This window comes from Cyanistes caeruleus, chromosome 3 (assembly GCF_971803275.1).
Source record: "Cyanistes caeruleus chromosome 3, bCyaCae1.hap1.1, whole genome shotgun sequence".
NCBI classification, from domain to species: Eukaryota; Metazoa; Chordata; class Aves; order Passeriformes; family Paridae; genus Cyanistes; species Cyanistes caeruleus.
Window position 1 is genome coordinate 17025785 of NC_141703.1, and position 18702 is coordinate 17044486.

The 18702-nt window shown below is 42.6% G+C and overlaps 1 protein-coding gene across 2 annotated transcripts in view; it reads right to left on the reverse strand.

Annotated features, from left to right (window-relative positions):
• Positions 1-877: 877 nt before the first annotated feature.
• Positions 878-18702, reverse strand: part of GRPR (gastrin releasing peptide receptor) — a 29500-nt gene continuing 11675 nt past the window's right edge. For both annotated transcript variants that reach the window (XM_086880011.1, XM_086880010.1), the window contains 2 exons: positions 5041-5392; positions 878-2562 (listed from right to left, as the gene is read on the reverse strand). In XM_086880011.1, coding sequence (XP_086736137.1) covers positions 2170-2562; positions 5041-5392 — 745 coding nt within the window. In that variant the 3' untranslated portion in view covers positions 878-2169. The remainder of the gene's footprint in view (positions 2563-5040; positions 5393-18702) is intronic.

An 18702-nucleotide genomic window follows, 5' to 3' on the forward strand; every position in this document is an offset into this window, starting at 1 on the left:
ACAGGGTTCTTGATTCAGCATAGCCCTAAGGGAGTTATAACAGTGCTCTTTTCCCCATATTTATAATTTTTTCATTTTTATGATTCATGATTTATGATTTTAGCCTCTTCCCTCAGAAACAAAAATTCAGAAACTTTTGAAGTCTTTTGTAGAACAACAGTAATCTCTTGCTACCAAACAGGAGGACACATTGTGTAGCACACCTAGTGTGTTTGCTGTTGAAGTATGTAATTCCTGCTTGCCTTTGATTAAATTCTTACAAGGCTTAAGAAAATATTTAATAAAAATACCTTAGGCCAGATAATTTTTTCTCATTCTGAAATGTCATAAACAGCTTGGAACTCAAACAAACTCTGAAATGGTTGCAGACTGAGTTTCTGGTGCTGTATATGGCTTCACAGTAAAGATTAAGGAAAGTACTGAAACTTTAAATAAATGAGGACCTCACATAGCTTAGTAAACTGAAATTAACATCATAGTGACACAGTGAGCCAAGCAAGGGAACTGACTCATCTGTAAAATAAACCCATTCCAGTTTTCAGCCTGATTGGGATGTGGGGGCCCTTATGGCTGCAGGAGGGGGTGACACACAGGTGGCAGTGCCCAGGGCTGGTGGGGGAACAGGGCAGTGTTACCCTTAGCAGCACAGTGGTGGGGCCCCGTCCTGAGCTCACCTACCTGCATGTCCAATCTCATCCAGAGGACAAAAGGGAAAATCAGCCAAAGTTTTCAGAGCTCTGCCTTTGTCATCAGAGCCTGTTTGAGCCCTTGGAGATAGCAGCTCCCACCAGCATCCCAAAGCAGCTGCAGACACAGGGCTGAGTGCTTTTACGCTGCACACATGACTTTTTCTACAAACACAGAGCAAACTCAGGACAAAGTTTTACCAGCTTTCATTTATCTTTTGGTGTAATGAAAAGGATCATCATCAAAGAGGATAAGGGCCATAAAAAAATGCATATTCTGCTACAGTGATTGGTTTATGGTCTCCTTTGGCAGCAGTTTTTTTTATCAGGTGTGCAGCTTTGTTGAGTGTCTTATAGCCCAGGTGCTTCAGGAGTTTGATATCTGCAGGACACTGTGCTCCTGTTCCAGAATAGATGGTACCTGGCACAGGAATTGTTCTGGAGCAAACGTTAGAGTGGACCTGTTTCTCCAATCTGTTAGCCACTTTTGTCACTCTGTCTCCACAGATTTCTGTGAAGACAGTAGAAAAAAAATGTAGGTTGGAGATCACAAATTGCATTGCTGATAGCTTTTGCTGAAAAACTAGTGCTTTACAAAGCACTACTACATGAAAAATAGATGTACATCAGCTTCTGCTATTGCCTGCCCTTAGTTAAACCCAGCTAAAATTTTGTGGTACCACTTAGGTGATGGAACATTCACTATATCATACCTTTGAAGACAGGAAGAACAAAACAGTAATGCTTGGAAGTTGCCCTGCTGTCTCTTCCACAACACGGCAAAAGCTCACACGGTTGAAAGCTGTAAACATATTCCAACTCACATTTATTCACGTTACTGCTTTCACATTGACGTGGTGTAAGATACTGCTCATTTCAGATGGGGCCACAGACATGCCCCAGTAAACTTTTGATATCTTTTAGACAATGAATTAATACTGTACTCAGAACATTAATAAATACTTGGAAAGTCTGTAAATGACCTACACTGAACTCCTTTGTAAAAGTATTTACCTTATTTAAATGGATTTATTTATATGTCAAAATACATTACACCATGAAGTGATGGATGCAACTGTTCTGACAGATTGTGTGCACCTGATATGGTCTTTATCACTGCTGTAAGTCTGCATAAATTTGGGATTGAGCAGGAAGTGATGAAGATTCTGCAGTGCCAAAAAAGATTTGATCTTAAGGTGCCCATTTTGCTCTCACTGAAAGCACAGCAGCACTTCCCAGGGAGATCCTGTGGGCTGGTGCTCAATGATCTGATGCTCTGGCGATGCCTCAGTCCAGGGTGAAATGCTGGATGCTTCAACCTCAGCCCCAGATGAAATGTTGGATGCTTCAAGCTCCTCTGAGTTCTCTGAGCACACCACACCTCCTTGCATGCGCGTGTGCAGGCGTGCGTGCGCTGCTCACCATCCCCACCGAGCAAAGTCCAGCAGCCACGCTCAGCAACTGATGTCTCTGACTGCGCCCTTTAGACACAGCCTTCGTGGCACATGTGGTTGCCATTGATCAGGCTGAAGGTGGCCAGGGAGTGGTTGGTGCTCTTGAGGGAGGTCATTCGTGTGGTGCTCCTGGCCATGCTGTGGGAGCGGATGAGGAGGCGAGCTCTGCAGCACAGCAGCTGGTTGTTGAACTGCTTCCGAAAGCTCTTGCTGAGCAAGTAGAGAGCAAAGGGGTTGACACAAGAGTTAGTGAATGCCAGGATGCGGGCACAGATGCTGGCAATGAAATGCAGCACTGAGGTGTCCACCTCGGAGTAGTGGTAGGACCGGTATAAGTAGATGATGTGAGTGGGCAGCCAGCAGAAGGCGAAGAGGCACACGAAGACCAGCACGGTCCTGGCCAGGCGCTTACGGGATTCAATCTGCTCAAAGAAAGGGAAACACAGATTAGCTGCTACTCCTAGCTCAGACCAGGGGCTGACTGTTTTTTGCTTTCCAGCTAACATATGGCAGGTGGCATGTCCAGAGCAGGGAAATCTGGACTGCAGGTAAACAGTCGAGAACTATCCTTGTCTCTCGTCAACCCCCTTCCCTTATAAACAAATAATTCTGAAAATTTATTACATAAGAAGTCTTTCCTTTCCTGTTTAGAGATAAAATTCCAATGGCTTGTAACTTTGCAAAACCTCAGCTCTGGCAACAAAAGTGTGGACAATCTGCATTAGTGATCCACACATAATATATACAATCATATGTAATTTTAATAAATTACCTTATTATTATTACTATTATTATAATTAATTATTGTGTAGGAGTCTGGGATATTTCAAAGCTCACAGGCAGGACATTCTGCCATGGGGCCATGTGGTGTATGTATACAAAAGTGCTGTCAACAGCTCACAGCCCTCTGAGACCAAGTGCAGCACTCTGAGTCTGAAGGAGATGGAGAAAGAGAGAGAGGACATTCTGTACTTAGAGGAACACCAAGGCAGCAGCAAGGTGGACCCTTCAGCTGAAAGCACTGGAGCCACCAAGAGAGAGCTACAGGTGGTGAACAGATGGATGACCACCTCTCGATATAATCTGAGCTTTGTCAGGGAAAGGTGTTTTCACAAAGCCAGTTAGCACACAGTATAACCTTTGTGCAGACCAGCTTTTGTTTTACTTCTACAGGTTTGGAGTCAACCCAAAGCTATTGCTCAACCCAGGGGAGTTGAGGTAAACCATACCTTGTCTTTTTGTCGATGAGTGCTGCATATTAAGATAACAAAGCCACTGAAAAACACATCTCTCTTCCTAATGAACACAAAAACCGTGAAGGAGGTTGCCCAAAACGAGAGGACAGAGTTGCCCAGAAAAACCTGCTAAAATGCACGGCTCCCTGGGAGAGGTTGCAAAGCCAGAGTTTGCATGATTGGAAAATGTAACTGCTGACCTTTTAGGGCTCCCTAATGTTCTCCTCTGTGGTAATCCCACTAATGCTTCCCAGACACTCCTAGGGAATTTGCTGCATTCCGCTTCTTTTACTTATGTGTACTTATACTTACGTGAATGGCCTGCAACTGCTCCTAGCCTCAGTCCTGCTGCCCTTGCTCCTGCCTCACTGTGGCCACAGCACCTGGCCAGACTCCCAGGACACTGCCCCGTCCTCACTCTGCTTCCAGGCTCCACAGGTACATCAGAAACTGAGCTGATCTGTTCTCAGGACAGTTGCAAGCAGCAACCAGGCAGGAGAAACATAGCAAGCCCATTTTGACTTTATTTTGTGCCCCTTTAATGGCACTGACTAAAAACAGGCCATTGAGCTCAGGAAGGACTGACATGCACCAGGTGATAATGTCTCCAGCGAGCAGGCTGAAAATTAAATCCTTTGAGAAAGGGCTCTCCTTGGCTAAACCATATATTCTTTTGAAATGTATTCTTAATTTGATATAGGGCTATTGAGGCCACATCTGCACTATAAAGAAAGGAAGCAATGCAATAAAGAAATCGATACCAGTTATCTCAGATGGAGACATATAGCACTTGAATGCACGGCAGGACGGGAATGAGGGATGGAGGGTGCTAGACCAGCCTGGCCTTTTGCTTGCTTTAGAGCTCTCTTCCCAAAACCAAAGGGGAAAGGGCTGCTTGTACTGCTCACTTTTCTGCCACTAATCAAAACAGCCATCAAATCAGCAGAGAAATGGCCTGCAGGGGAAAAGATTCATGCACATCCAGAAGGGAAAAAGGATAAGGATTTCAGGGATCACACATCATTTGATGGGTAAAACCCAAGTCTTTACAGCCTTACTGCTTCAGCATAGCACCTGAAGGCTATGTAAGATGATTGTGTTGGGTCAGCCTAAGGTGGAGGTGTCAGCTGGGTGCAGTTGAGTGGACAATTGCTAGCTATAAATGGCTTGTGTCGGTTTAGCTGAGGTTGCAGCACATTTCAGTAAAAAGAAGAGGTAAGGCAAGTAAGATAAATATGCTAAGGTAAATAGACTGTTTAGAAACAGGCAAGGCTTTATCCAAGGTCCTCTCTCTGACAGCAACTTTGTGAAGTTTTGATTTTCTCCCACATCACCCCTTTGCCTCAATCTGCAAACACTGCATCTGCTCTGCCCCTTCCCCTGCATCCTAGTCAATACCTTCCCAGGCTTTGGCAAGGGTCTCCTGCTATGCTTGCCATGGTAACCACTCTGCCAAAGTCTCTGAACTTACAAACAGGAGGAGATGCTTTAACTGTTTAGCCTTGAATCATGGCTCCTTTCATCCATTTTAATTCTTTCACCCCACCCAATCTATTAAAATCAGTACAACAGACACGGTCTGTCACAGTATAAATTTCCCTGTATTCCCTCTCTCCTTCCAGATTCATAGCGAATGTGGATTTTTGAAGAAAGTAAAATCTCTACCTGTTTCCTCACATGCACATTGCCTTCCACAGGGATGTTGTAAGCACTCCGGATCAAATTCTTAGCAATAAAATAATAATACACTGAAATTACAGATAGGGGAATAATATAAAATATGAGAAATGATGCCATTGAGTGAATTTTGGGATGCAGCCCATCTGAATGAGGGTAAGGAGCACAGCTGATAAAGGTTTTATTAGTCCCTTTGTCGTGGAAAGGGTGCAGATCTGAAAATACTGCTTCAGGGATGGCAAGCAACATGGATACAATCCAGATTATAGCAGCTCTCACACAAATCTTCATCAGTGCATGGGATGCTTGGATCTCCATTGGCCTTACTATAGCTTTATACCTAAAGAAACAAACAAACAAAAAAAGGAAATAATTTATTGACCTCAACATTCAAGCATAATAGTCCTGTTTTTCCCTTCCATTCAGAAATAAAAACACAAACAAAATCATTCTTTACTCAAGACTGGATTTTTTTTTTTCTGGTGTTTTTAATTTCAGTATTTTCAATAGATTTCTCAATTTAAACCAGAGCCACCTGTCATCAGTTCATTCAGTTTCATGTGCATTGATTAGGAGTTCATTTAATTTGTAATTGACCCAACAAAGCACAGGCCTCCCTGACATTAACATGTTAATTAATATTAATGACATTAATACGTGTCCAAATAGCATTAAGACAGGAAGTGCAACCATAGACTTCTCTTCAAAAGTGTACATCTTACACCCTTTATAGGGTGTCCTATACAGAATAGTGTTGAAAGAAACTGGGCTAAGATTTTGCCACACTTTTCAAGCTGTGAGTATAGTGGTCTCCTGCAAATCTTATTTTTTCTCAAGCTACAGAGAGTGTGTTGCCTGTTTAATTGCTGTTGGGTAGTGCAGCTGGCAAGAGTTTTCCCTAACTCAGTGCATTCAGGTTAAGTAGCCAGAACTGCTAACTGAGTCCCGCAGAAAAAAACACCATTATTGCTTTCTATTCCAGATACGTAGAGAGATTTTTGGATTTGAAATTTTGTCTTTCATGATTTCAGACTTTCAGAAAATTGTACTTTATAATCCAAGAATATCAAAGAATTAAACGTATTAGAAATTTGTGTGTGTAATGAGAGGAATGGAAAACATCAGATCTTCATATATGCAGGAGCCCTGCTCCGGCAGGATTTGATACTCCAACAAGCCTCAACTCACATATGCACTTAAGCAACATGGTAGAAGAAAAAAAAATATAATTAGGCCTTCCTAATTATATCTACAGGTTTCACAACTTAGCATGGAAGGCCATTATTATAAATAAGAGTTACAAACTGTTGGTTATTTCTTCCAGGATCTGCCTCACTGCCCATGGTGCACTTGGCTTCCCCTTGGTCACTTCTCCCTGAGGACTGGTGCGTGCCTGGGTCCTGGGCTGTCCCAGCCCTCTTTGGCATGGCAGGGTACATCCCATCAGCTGCTCCAGAGTCCATTTCTAAGCTCCTTACAGCATCCTGCCTCCTTTAGACAGCTGAACTGGGCACTAGGGTGGAAGCAGAGGAGTGAGCACAACACCCTGCCTGGGTGTGGGCGGCACCCCAGGGCTCCTCCATGCAGCAGCACAAACCCAGGCTCTACGGACACTCCATGACTCCCCACCTGCTATAGCCTGCATTATCCTACAGCTCAGCATTTGAAAGAGGATTCCATCAGTCCTGCATTGTTTTACCTGGGTAATTGCTTTATTTGCAGGGTAAGCATGCATTTAACTTTTGATTATATGCAATATCCTGCTCAGCATACCTAACTTTCCCTCCATGTAGGTATATATGTGTCTGCGTATCTCTGTATATATTTTAAATGCATACACATATTTCTATGCATGTGTATTCATGTATACATAAGTACATACATAGTTACATACTTATTTTTATGAAGACTGTATCTAGACATTTTGTCATTTGCAGGTATTTCTTCATATAGATGCCTTGTATAGAGGATTTTTCCTTTCATGTACTACAAACACTGTGCTCAGTAGTTTGCTGTTTAACCACTTATTCTCCAAGCTCTACAGCCCTTCTTTTTTCCAGCTGCAGTGTCTAGACACAGTATTTTTGAGGCTTGCTTGGCACCTCTTTAACTTGCACTCTGAAAACTGGGGATTAAGTGGTGTCATACCACAGAGCACCATCTTCCAGCACCAGATCATAAACTCAGGCGAAGAACGTCACGGCTTTTAAACAAATATGATGCTCTGGGTATTGCAGTCATAAAACAGAAGTGCTAGGCAGATTACTAAAGGAGTGGTGTTGAAATAGCTCAGTTTATAGTATTGACCAGATATAGATTATTGTCAGAAACATTAGTTCACTGAAAGTCTTCAGTTAACCTTAAAGAAGGAAATTAATAATATATCAAGGTATTAGCAAATTTAGTTGATTCAAAGGTCTTTCTACAGATGTTTACTGTATGCTTATCAACATGACATGTTAGCATGATCATTTCAGGGATTGTCTTACAAAATATAGACAGCTGAGAGAATATTTTCCAGTATTGTGTTCCAGGAACATGGATAAATTAAAGAATATAGAGAAACTTTATTTTTTATTAACATTAACAGAGTTGGGGGAACCAGAAAATGACTCCATTTCAAGTTATTGGTACATTTTAATCAGAGATGGCATTTACAAAAATTTTAGTTTGGACAGAACATAATAAGAAATGTCTAGGAATGCTAGCACTGGCTACTAGGCATTTAGTATACTTTTAAAGCCTCCTACAGCAGATGTAAGAGAAGATACGAGAGAGGTTTTGCTTGCAAGGGGTTCAGTGTAGACCCAAAGCATGGGAATGAAAGAACAGAAAGGTAAAACAGAAGAAACAAAGCTAGGAAACAGGTTCTGAAAAGGTAAGTTCTCAGGTGCAGAAACACAAGTAGATATTTTCTTAATAGCCTGAAAATAAAATAAAATTATTTTGCTGACTATCTGCGTGACTTCCTTGATGGTGGGTTAATTTAAGCAAAAATCTCCAGTAATCTGTGTTAGTCTCTGAGTATTGATGTGTGACTGATCAGTACTGATCTGGTAGGAATCCCCATTTCCAGTCGCCTTGCTGATGTGCCAGTGGGTGTCTCCAGTTTGTGTTTCAGCAGCTCTACTCTGCCATGCCAGCCCTGCAGGAGCTGCTCCTGGTGAGAGCACAGGGGGTGCTACAGTGAGGAATTGGCCCCCCAGGCTCGTGTGTGGGCTGAGACACCACTGGATTTTCCTGTTGCTGGTATTCAGGGTGTGAAAAAGCTGCATCTCCTGCTTGGTTTCTGAGTGGGGCTCAGAAATGCCTTCACTCCTTTACTTTTCCATACCACTTTCTGTTAGGGTCAAACCTGAATTTTATTTGACATTTCTTCAGAACTTCATCAAGGTGGACTTGATTTGAGTAGCAGCTCATTCTGCTTTTCAGCATGTGTATTTCCAGTTTGGATGTCACATAGTATTTCAAGCTTTCCACATCTTTGTCCCCTGAAACTTGTTTTTCAATGAGTTAGCCTGAGGCACGTAACTTTCCTGTATTTAACATCCAGAATGTATTTCAATCCACTTTGAAGGGAACATTGATGAATATACCTATACACCTTAGAGGAGCCATGGACCTCATGGAATTGAGCTTTCATGCAAAGCTCTTACCATGGCATTATTTTTAGCCCAGGTGGTAACATGGGCTAAAAGAGTATGTGCCACATTGCATGCTCAGCTGTCTGCAGTAGATCTAGACATGGCCCTGGACTGATCACCTCTGCTGTTCACACATTCAGTCTCTGATTATTGAATTATTGTTTTAAATACACATATTCTTTTCAGCTAAACTCATTTCCCTATCATCTTTTAAAGAAATTTTTGAAAAAGTCTGAAAACCAGAGGTACAATTCATGCACTGCAACAAAGCCCAAAACTAAATATATGTACCTTCTGAAGATTCAGTTGAATAAAAAAAAGATATAGTCAAGAACTCATGTCAAACAGCCCAGATGAAAATGATTGGGTTGCTGATCTGATTGCAAGTGTGGAAGAGATACTGACCTTTACTACTGCTCACTCTTTGAATTTTTCTGTTCCCACTTGTGAAGCAGCAACCTGCCGTGTACACTACAGCTGCCAGTGACCTCCCAGCCAGGATGGATGGAGTCAGCTCCTTGTCTCGTAGTCTCACTCAAAGAATCCCTCAAAACAAATTACTAATGGGACTATCCAAAGTGTGCTTAATATAATTGCAATTCATGAGGCACTGAGAGGATTCCCCTGCTAAAGAATTCTCTCCACAGCAGCCACAGTGATTTTGGTGCTGTCCCTGGTCAGGATCCAAACCTCTAAGAGCAAGCTGGTGATTGTGTTGCTTCAACCCAGATCACTTCTTAACCTAATCCCTAAAAATCATTGTGGATTGGTAGGAGCCCACAGAGCATATGCATCTCCACTGAATCCTTGAAAATGTCTTTTACACATCCCTTAAGATCTCTATCGTGCTCATTGAGTAATTGTTTCTCACAAATGAAACTACTGAAATGACCATAAACCACTAAAATGTGGCACACTCAAGGTCTTTCTGTGATAAATACTTTTCCCACTGAGGTTACTATGCCAGGGGAAACAGAGAACTGTGTCATTTTCCCTGTGTTAATAATAATGTAACTAATGATAGATAGCATCACCTAATGTACTTGGAGTATGCAAACATTGGTTAATACCATGCACTTAGCCCAAAAGCTGCTTCTTCAAATATAAACACAAAAGTAGCTGTAGCATGAAAAAGACAGATACCCCGTCCAAAGATACCAACCCAAATATGGCCCCAAATGGATATCAGTGTTTCCTACATGTAGTTTCTCTGTTGGTACAAAAATACTTTATCCATCTTTGTGCTCCTTAGCTGAGCCAGGAAAATACACACCACCTGAAGGAAAAACAGGCCTTGCCTTCAAAGCCATACTGCCTATACATTTCTAAGCATAGAAGGGCTGCAATTTTTCTCTCTGTGGGAGAAAGGACCTTATCCACTGCAGCCTCAGTGCTTCTTTCACAGCTTTTTGCTTCATCCTTCATCCACTTATTTATGCCTGCTACAACAGCCACAAAAATTAAATGAAAACAACTGAAGCATGGGGAGGCCAATCAGATGTTTCCCTGGGATTTTAAATTCATTTAGCTCCATATGTCTAAGTCTCTGATTTTGTGGTTTTTTTAAGGGAAGTAACTTTATGCTGTGTGGAGAAGCTGGTGCTACAGGCAGCCTCAGCTTGCTCTCCTCTTCTATGACTGCTTTGTACTAATGCCTTTCTCCCTTCCCTTACATCAGCAAGCAAAGCTAATGTAGATGACCCAGGAGTGTGGGGAGAGAAAATGGCTCAAATAGGCTCTGCCACAGAGTACTGCCCTTTTCTACCTCAGTCCTTCCAAGCATGTCCATCTTTCTACAGCTTAACCTCACACTTGCAAGAAATAAAAGAGGAAAAAAGGCCTGCCCATCCTTCCTCCAGAGAAAATGGGCAGTGTCCCTCCAAAATGAATTTGCAGGAGTACTTAACTGCCAAGGAAAGTTTCCTCCCAGTAATATCATCTGTTACCACACCCTATACTATTTACATAAAAAGATCCTGTGCCCTGCACATGAATAAGGGTTTAAAACCCAAGTGTGTTAAAACCTGTTCAAACAAGATTTCAGAAGCCTTGCCCACCCTTGCTTCATTACTGGTCCCACTGTTTAGACTGCATTAGGCTGGTGGAAAGGTGTACGTATTGCCACTTTCTTTCTCTCTGGTGTGAGAAATCCACTTACAAAGTTTTGAATCTATTTAAACTGTGCTCTATTTTGAGAAGTTGAGCTAATTTGAAACTCAAATAAAAAAACAGGGATTGGCTGAAATGGACTGATGTCTTACAGAAACAGTCACGTCAATTGCTGAGAAGTGAAAACACTGAGTTCCTCCAGTTGTAGAAAATGAGCTCCTGAAATTGTCATGACTTCCTGTGGTAATGATGGAAAAACTGTCTCTAAGTCAGCATGTCCCCGATACTTTTTCTGCTCCCACTTGCAACTGATACAGTGAAAAAAGCACAATTTGCAGTCCCTCTGATCCTCAATCATCTGTTCCCATTTGTAAGGTTAATGGCACATTGGTCTGGTCCTGGCCTGAGAACAGACCAAACAAAAATCCTTTCATTAAGATTTTACAATTATGTTCTACAAGCATCACATTATTGTTTTGCCCACAAAATATGAAGGACTGGCTCAATCACCATGCAAAAAAGCCTCAGACAACAGAGAAAAATTGATGCTATGGAAAAACTACCTAAATGAAGAAGATGGAGCCCTGTTGAGTGTGAAGCTCCACCTGGAAAGCAAGAGAAGTCTTACTAAATATACCAAGAAATTTATGACAAATGCAATGCCACAAACTTTCTTTATTGTTTCCACCATGGATGTTATGAATATTTATAGCTCTGAAGACAATTCAGTAAATCCACAAAATTGCTAGACTGTCTAACCCATCAACACACTCCGACAACCTATTCTGGGTCTATCTGCTTTCTGCATACTTAGTTAAGATTATCATTATTATGCATGATTCTTGAGTGAACATCTGTTATTAAAATTTTCAGTAAATTGCATATGGGCACAAAGACATCTCTAATGGGCAAATCTTAAATACATTGGCAGGTACTGCCTACTTTCTCTTTTTATTAATTTAACATTTAAATGAAAAGAAAAAAGAGGCATTGATGGAAGTGGCACAGTTCTTACTTTTAAAGCATATGTTCAAAATTCAGTGCATACTGCTACAGTATCCTGGAATATGGACAAATAAGGATCTCAGTCTAGGAATGCCTAAATTCAGAATTAAGACAGAGTATTTTAGAAACCACTGAACTGCACTACATACTAGGAAGGAGATTTTAAACACTAATAATTTGATAGTGACATAACCATCCACAGCCTAAAATATTCCAAAAATTAACTATACATATGAAAAAACAATGGGTTAAAACGTTACTGAAGGAAATAGTGTGAGTCCCATGACATCAGAAAACCTTTACACCTTTACCCCCACGGTAGTTATTCCCAGAAGGTGATCTTCAGCCTCATACCAAGTTAAAGATTTCAGTGGGTCCAGCTTCACGGTGCCTTGTGAACAGATGTGAGACCTACTGTCTGAAGCAGGGCTGGGACCCATTCATTTACAGAACCATAGAATATGCTGAGTTGGAAGGGACTCACAAGGATCATTGAGTTCAACTCCTGGCCCTGCACAGGGCAGCCTAAGAGTCAGACCTTGTGCCTGAGAGCATTGTCCAAATGTCTCTTGGGCTCTGTCAGGCTTGGTGCTGTGAGCACTTCCCTGGGGAGCTTGTTCCAGTGCCCACTCACCCCCTGCGTGAAGAGAATTTTCCTGATATCCAACCTAAACCTTTCCTGACACAACTTCAGGCCATTCCTTTTGGTCCTGTCACTGGTCACTACAGAGAGGAGATCAGTGCCTGCCCCTCCACTTCCCCTCACAAGGAAGGTGTAACTGCAATTGAGGTGACCCTTCAGTCTCCTCCAGGCTGAACAGACCAAGTGACCTCAACCACTCCCCAGATGGCTTTCTCTTGAGACACTTCACCATCTTTGTTGCCTCCTTTGGATGTTCTGTAATAGTTTAATGTCTTTCTTATACTGTGGCACCCAGACCTGCCCCCAGCCCTTGAAGTGAGGCTGCTCCAGTGCAGAGCAGAGCGGGACAATCTCCTCCCTTGCCCAGCTGGCAATGCTGGATCTGATGCCACTCTGGACACAGTTTGGAAGCATCCTTTAATTTCAAAACCACCAAACTCTGACACTGCTCCCCAGCACCAGCTAAGCACTGCACACATTCCTGCATGCTCAGTGCCTGGGTACAGCCAGAGGGATGTGCCTGCTCATGCCATGTGGCACCAGAACTGGAGCTGGTGTTGAGGTTGCAATGTGGTGAGTGTCTGGAGTGCAGCTGGGAGAACTGGTGCTGGCATAGGGACCAGCAAGCATGAGAAGGAGCAAGCCCCAGGGGTGCTTTCCATCCAAGGCTCTACTGCCTCAACCCAAGTCTCCAGGGATGTCAGCGGCCTGGGAGGGGGAGATCTGCATGCCTGAGGATTGAACTGTGACAAGGGCAACTAAAGCTGAGGCCTCAGACATGGACCCCTCATTTCACTAGAGAATCTGCCTTATTTCTGCTGAAAGCACCATCTTTGGTGCATAAAGACAGAATCACTGAGTAATCTAAGCAGGTGGCATAACTGCTGGATATCCCACAGAGCCAGTTATAGAAATTCATTTGAGTTTCTAAAAATGTCATCTTCTCAACACAAAAAGTCCTGCCTGTCATGTACAATAAATCAATACTGTACCTGGTTTTGACAGAGAAAGAAGAGCTCATCATTGACCTAAAAATTAGCACTTCCATAAGCTATATGCAGTGTGCTTATATTAATTCTGTGGAAATAGAATAAAAAGCTATATATGTTTAGAACCAAGGCCAGGTTGGATGAGGCTTTGGGCAACCTGGTCTACTGGAAGGCGTTCCTGCCCACTTCTGGGGTGTTGGAAGTAGATGACCATTAAGGTCTCTTCCAACCCAAACCATTCTTTGATTCTATGATTCTGTTAACTTTAGAGCAGCAGATTACCTAAAGTTAAAAGCAACTTTCAAATCAACTGACTGAGAACACGAATCTAAAGGGACATCACTAACTGGACATTAGTCGCTGACTTCCAGCCTGCTCCCTGGTGTCTCCCTCCTTGTCATGAAAAAAGCATGGCAAAAAGCTGCCCTGGATAACAGAAAAGGAGGAGTCATGCTAAAACCTCAAAGAAGTAATTACAAAAATCAATATGCAACAGATGGGAAAAAAAGCCAACGTAAATGACAGCAAGTATTGGAGTTTTAAAATGTTGGTGACTGATAAGGAAAGCTGAAGGAACCAACATATTAACAAAGGTCACTCTGTAACAGACAGAATGTGCATCTTTAAATACATCAGGAATAAAAAAAAAATCAGTAAGTTGGGAATACACATAAATAGTGAAGATATGAACAACAATGAGACAAAGTGAAAAGCAATAACCCAGTAGTCATCTTCAGGACTAAATGAGCAGGAGATATATGTGGTTCTATACTGTGTGTGCAGTTCTACAGAGGTAGCAGAAAACTTGTGAGCTGTATTTAAGAAGATGTGAGCCAAAATCTGCTAACACAAACTAATTTTACACCAGCAGGCCTGAATAATTTACACCTAGGAGTACTGAAGGAACCTGGTGCTAATTTTTTTACAAATCTTGAAAAAGTGGTAGATTTCCTCAGAAGTGGAGAACTGCCTTCAAAGATGTGATATTCAGAAAAGCTGGATGATGTGACCAAGAAAATTGCAAATATTTGTGCTGCCCAAGGCCAGCTGTAGAGGGAATAAGAGACAGGTTAATCCTGCGAACAGGTGATAATTAATATGTCTATCTTGTTTAACACACAGCAGATGTCAGGGGTTTTTTATCTTGTCACAACATGATAGGGGATGTGGGCCATGCTGCTGTACAGAGGAGCTGCAGCTTTCATGGGCACATTGGCATGGGTGATCATGCATGCAGATACACACATATGTGAACCAGGGTCCATGTGGTTCTCCCTCTCCTATCCAGGAAATCTCTGTCCCACTCCCACAGGAAAAGGTTAAAATTAAGACTTCTGGTCTGGGAAGGGGGGGTTCCAGGTGGGGACCCTGAGCCCCATGCTCCCCTAGGTGTTCATCTATCAAGGTGGTAAAAGGCAGTGTGTGGAACAGTTTGTAGCCTGGGTCCTGAGAACTTTCTCTAGCTGCAGTGTTATTTATTGTGCATATCACTGCCTTGAGCAGGCTGTAAAACCTTTGCTGGAAAAGTCTGCAGATGACACAGTGGCTAACCAGACTGAGAATGCTGTAGAGTCATTGAGGTAAGTGGCCATAGTCTAAGCCAAACCATTTTAACTCAGTTATGTGTAAAATAGTAAATATACAAGCCAGTGAGCAGAAGATGCAAAAAATAGTGCTCTGTTAAGGAAAGAAGAGACAAAAGAAGACATTGGAGCAAGTCTTCTGCATGTGACAAAATGAGATTCTCATTTCACAAAACTCTCATCTCATGGCTTTAGTGAAACTCAATATAAAGCAAAGCCAGTTACACAATGCTTAAATCCTTTCTGTGGTTTTAATAAACATAGGTGTCATAAGAGATCATCACCACTATATGAACCTTCAGCAGCATGTAGGGGCTGAACAATCTATTGTTATCCTTGACTGCTCTAATCATAGAGCCATAGAATAGCTTGGTTAGGAGGGGACATTTAAAGGATCAACAAGCCCAACCCCCCCTCCCCCAATAAGCAAGGAAATCTTCAGTAAAGTCAGGCTGCTCAAAGACCTATCTGGGCTGGCCTTGAACACTTTGCAAGGTCCAAAGTATCTACCACTTCTCTGTGCAAGCTCCCTCCAGTGCCTCACAACCCTCATCATAAAAAAATTTCTTCCTTATGTCTAACTTAAACTCACTGTCTTTCAATTTAAAACCATTTATCCTTGTCCATTACATCCTTGTCCATTACCATTACTTGGTAAAAAGTCCCTCTCTGTCTTTCTTATAAACCCCTTTAAGTATTAAAAGGCTGCAATAAGGTGTCTCCAGACTGAACAACCCCAACTCTCTCAGCCTTTCATGTTAGCTGTGAGTTAGGTTATTACGCAGTGGTTAGACAAATTTCGATTTGAAACATGACACAAGCTCTAAGCAGAGAGTGTAACAGAGTGCCAGACACACAAGAGGTGGCAGAGTGATATATGCACCATTAGTCTGAATACTGGGAAAACAGCCTCATGTCACTGGAAAGAGTTGTTTTAATCCAAATCCTATCAGATATTCAATATTCTCTGTGCACAAGTGTGGGCAAGAAATACTGCTGAGTTGATGGCTAGTGAGGTATCTCCAAGTCCTGTGTCTCTGGTCTAGTCCACATCTCTGGTTCTCCCAGGTCATTTGAACATTCATGTCTCAATCTCATGCTTCAGGGTTGCCTGAAGGTGTGAAGAAACATTTTTTTTTACTCTCAGGGTGTCATAGTACTGTTTTCTGTCCTGCCTTCCCAGGGAGCTGCAGAGACTGACTCTAGACAGAGGGCAAGTGAGGACACGATGGGCAGAGCTCTGACAATGATTCTCCCTTTGATGCTCCACAGTTTTCTGCATTCCAATTAAACTGATTGCTAGCCTGCCATCAGGAGGGGAGTTTCTGCAAGGCATATCCAGCCTTCTGCTTTTCTCTACAGCAGAGCACTTGGCTTGCTGCTGGGATGCCTTCAGGTGCCTCAGCACTGTGCCTGCTTGCTGCCTCATGGCACAGGGATTTTGAAAGCTGTTGCTCTGCCTGAGATCCTATGCAGCAGTCACTGTGGGGGGGGGGTTGCAGAGCCTGCAGTGGGCAGGAGATCATGGCCCACGGTGCCCTAGGTTGGATGGGGTGAGGTGGGCACCTGGGTGACAAACTGCTGAAAAACAAGGTGAGGGAACCCCATAGGGACAGTGGTGAAGTCTCTTTCCAAAATAAAGCAAGACAAATTATTGCAAGGGTTGCCTCTGAGCAAAGCAGTTACTGGAGGCTTCACAGAGCAGTTGTGCCTGCTTCTACTTTTTCATCTCAGCTACCTCCTACTCTTCTCAGCCAGGCTGTTATCCACATCTGAACATCAAATAGTAAGACATGAACTGATGGGTCCACTGTAAGCTCATGTCCCAGCAGTGATGGTAAAATCCCAGCCCACTGCTGGGACACACAGCCGGCAAATTCTCCACAGAGAGAATTTGCTCTCCTTAATAACAGTGTGTACAGCACCTCGTACTATGAGACCATGACAACTGATTGGGGGTTTTAGGTTTTACTGAAATGTAAACAATAGGTAATCTGACTTTTCTTCCTTTTGATTGCTTAAATATTGACAGTCTCTAGCACATTAGCACTGACTCTAAACTCATATTTCCATACCAGTCCCACTGCTATAAATGGAAGCTCTAATCTCCCTGGTTATAGAAGTGCATCTATTGTGTTTTGGCCATCTGCTCTGATTAATCAAGACATTCAGAAAATTTGTGTTTTTTGATCAGTAGCTCTTGGTGCAGATAGATTCAGGGGCTGAGGAAACGAGAGCTAAAACTAAAGGTGTAAAGTGTTTATATTATATCGACACAGTGGACAGAAACCAGGATCTAAGACTCTTGTACATCAGCTGAAGGAGATATGTGTATATCACCCTGCATCTGTCAGCATGTGAGAGGCAGCAGCACTGACACTGTGCCAGTGGCAAGGGTGGAGGTGGGGCTGCCTGGTGCTTCAGTGCAAGAGAAGGCTCTGGGCTGGGCCCCAAAGTCCCTCCAGTTTTCTTCCCTGGCTTGGAGGGACCAAAGTTTTGGCTGAGATCATGAGGTCACACCAGTGGATCTAAACTCCATTCTGCTGACATGCATTGACTGTGTTAGAGGCTGTCTTGGTAGGTCAGAGTGGCTTTCTCTGCTCCCCCCTGAAACCTTCCTGGGGTTGCAGAGTAAATTACAGCACAAGTAACATGCTCCAAAATAGTGCCTTAGTGACCTGAAGCTATTTCATGAATACTGTGACTAGAATGCCCAGAATATATTCTTAACTACTATGGACTTGGCACTTTACAACTGATGGTGTTTTTTAAAAAACTGTCATTATGTAAATCAACTCAGTGGAAATCTGTTGACTTTTCATAGCTTTTTATTAGGCTGGCATGCTTCCCTTAGTCCTCTAGCAGAGATATAAACCAGTGATTGTAAAGTAAAATAAATGAACTGGCACGTAGATATTACACCTCCTGTAGTGTTGTAGGTAATATTAATAGTAGGGGCTGGAGACATCTAAATCACAGAAGAGATGAGTCCACTAAACAAAGGCTTTTGCATGTTTAAAAGTGTCTTTGTAGAAATTCTGGATTTGTTTGTTTCTTTCCTTGCACTGCTTCTTTTTTTAGGAGTGTTGTTTGAAAGTTTTATTTCTTAGATAAACAAACTGTCATATGAGTTCAGAAGAACATCAAAAGTTGTGTTCGTGGTGCATTCCAAGGGACCCAGCAGAGCTGGGAGCCCGGCAGCATTCCTGCATCCATCCCTGCACCCAAGGCACTGAGGTCAACATTTCCAAAGCTAACATCCTCATTTCAGGTGTCCTGCACGACTGCAACCCTTCAGTCTGCAGCTGGTTTTACCACTGTAAGCCACCTAATCTCCCGTGTAATGTCACTCCACATATCTCACTACACTGTCACTCCCACCACAGCACTGCAGGCAGCTCGGGCTGGCAGGCATGCTGCAGTTTTCCAGTACTAGAATCCACATAATCCAAGGTGCTTAAAGTAAAGATGCTGCTTGTAAACTCCAATTACATTTTACACTTACTCTGCTGTATGCTTGTAAAAACAGCATTTCTTCAGGAAGGTTTCCCTGCATGAGCACCAGGGCATTTCGATCTTTTAGGATGTCAGCCTAACAGTGAGGAACTATGATCAATGCTTGACAGTCTGGTTAATTCGAATGCAAATGTATATGCCCTGTCAGTCACGAGAGAAAG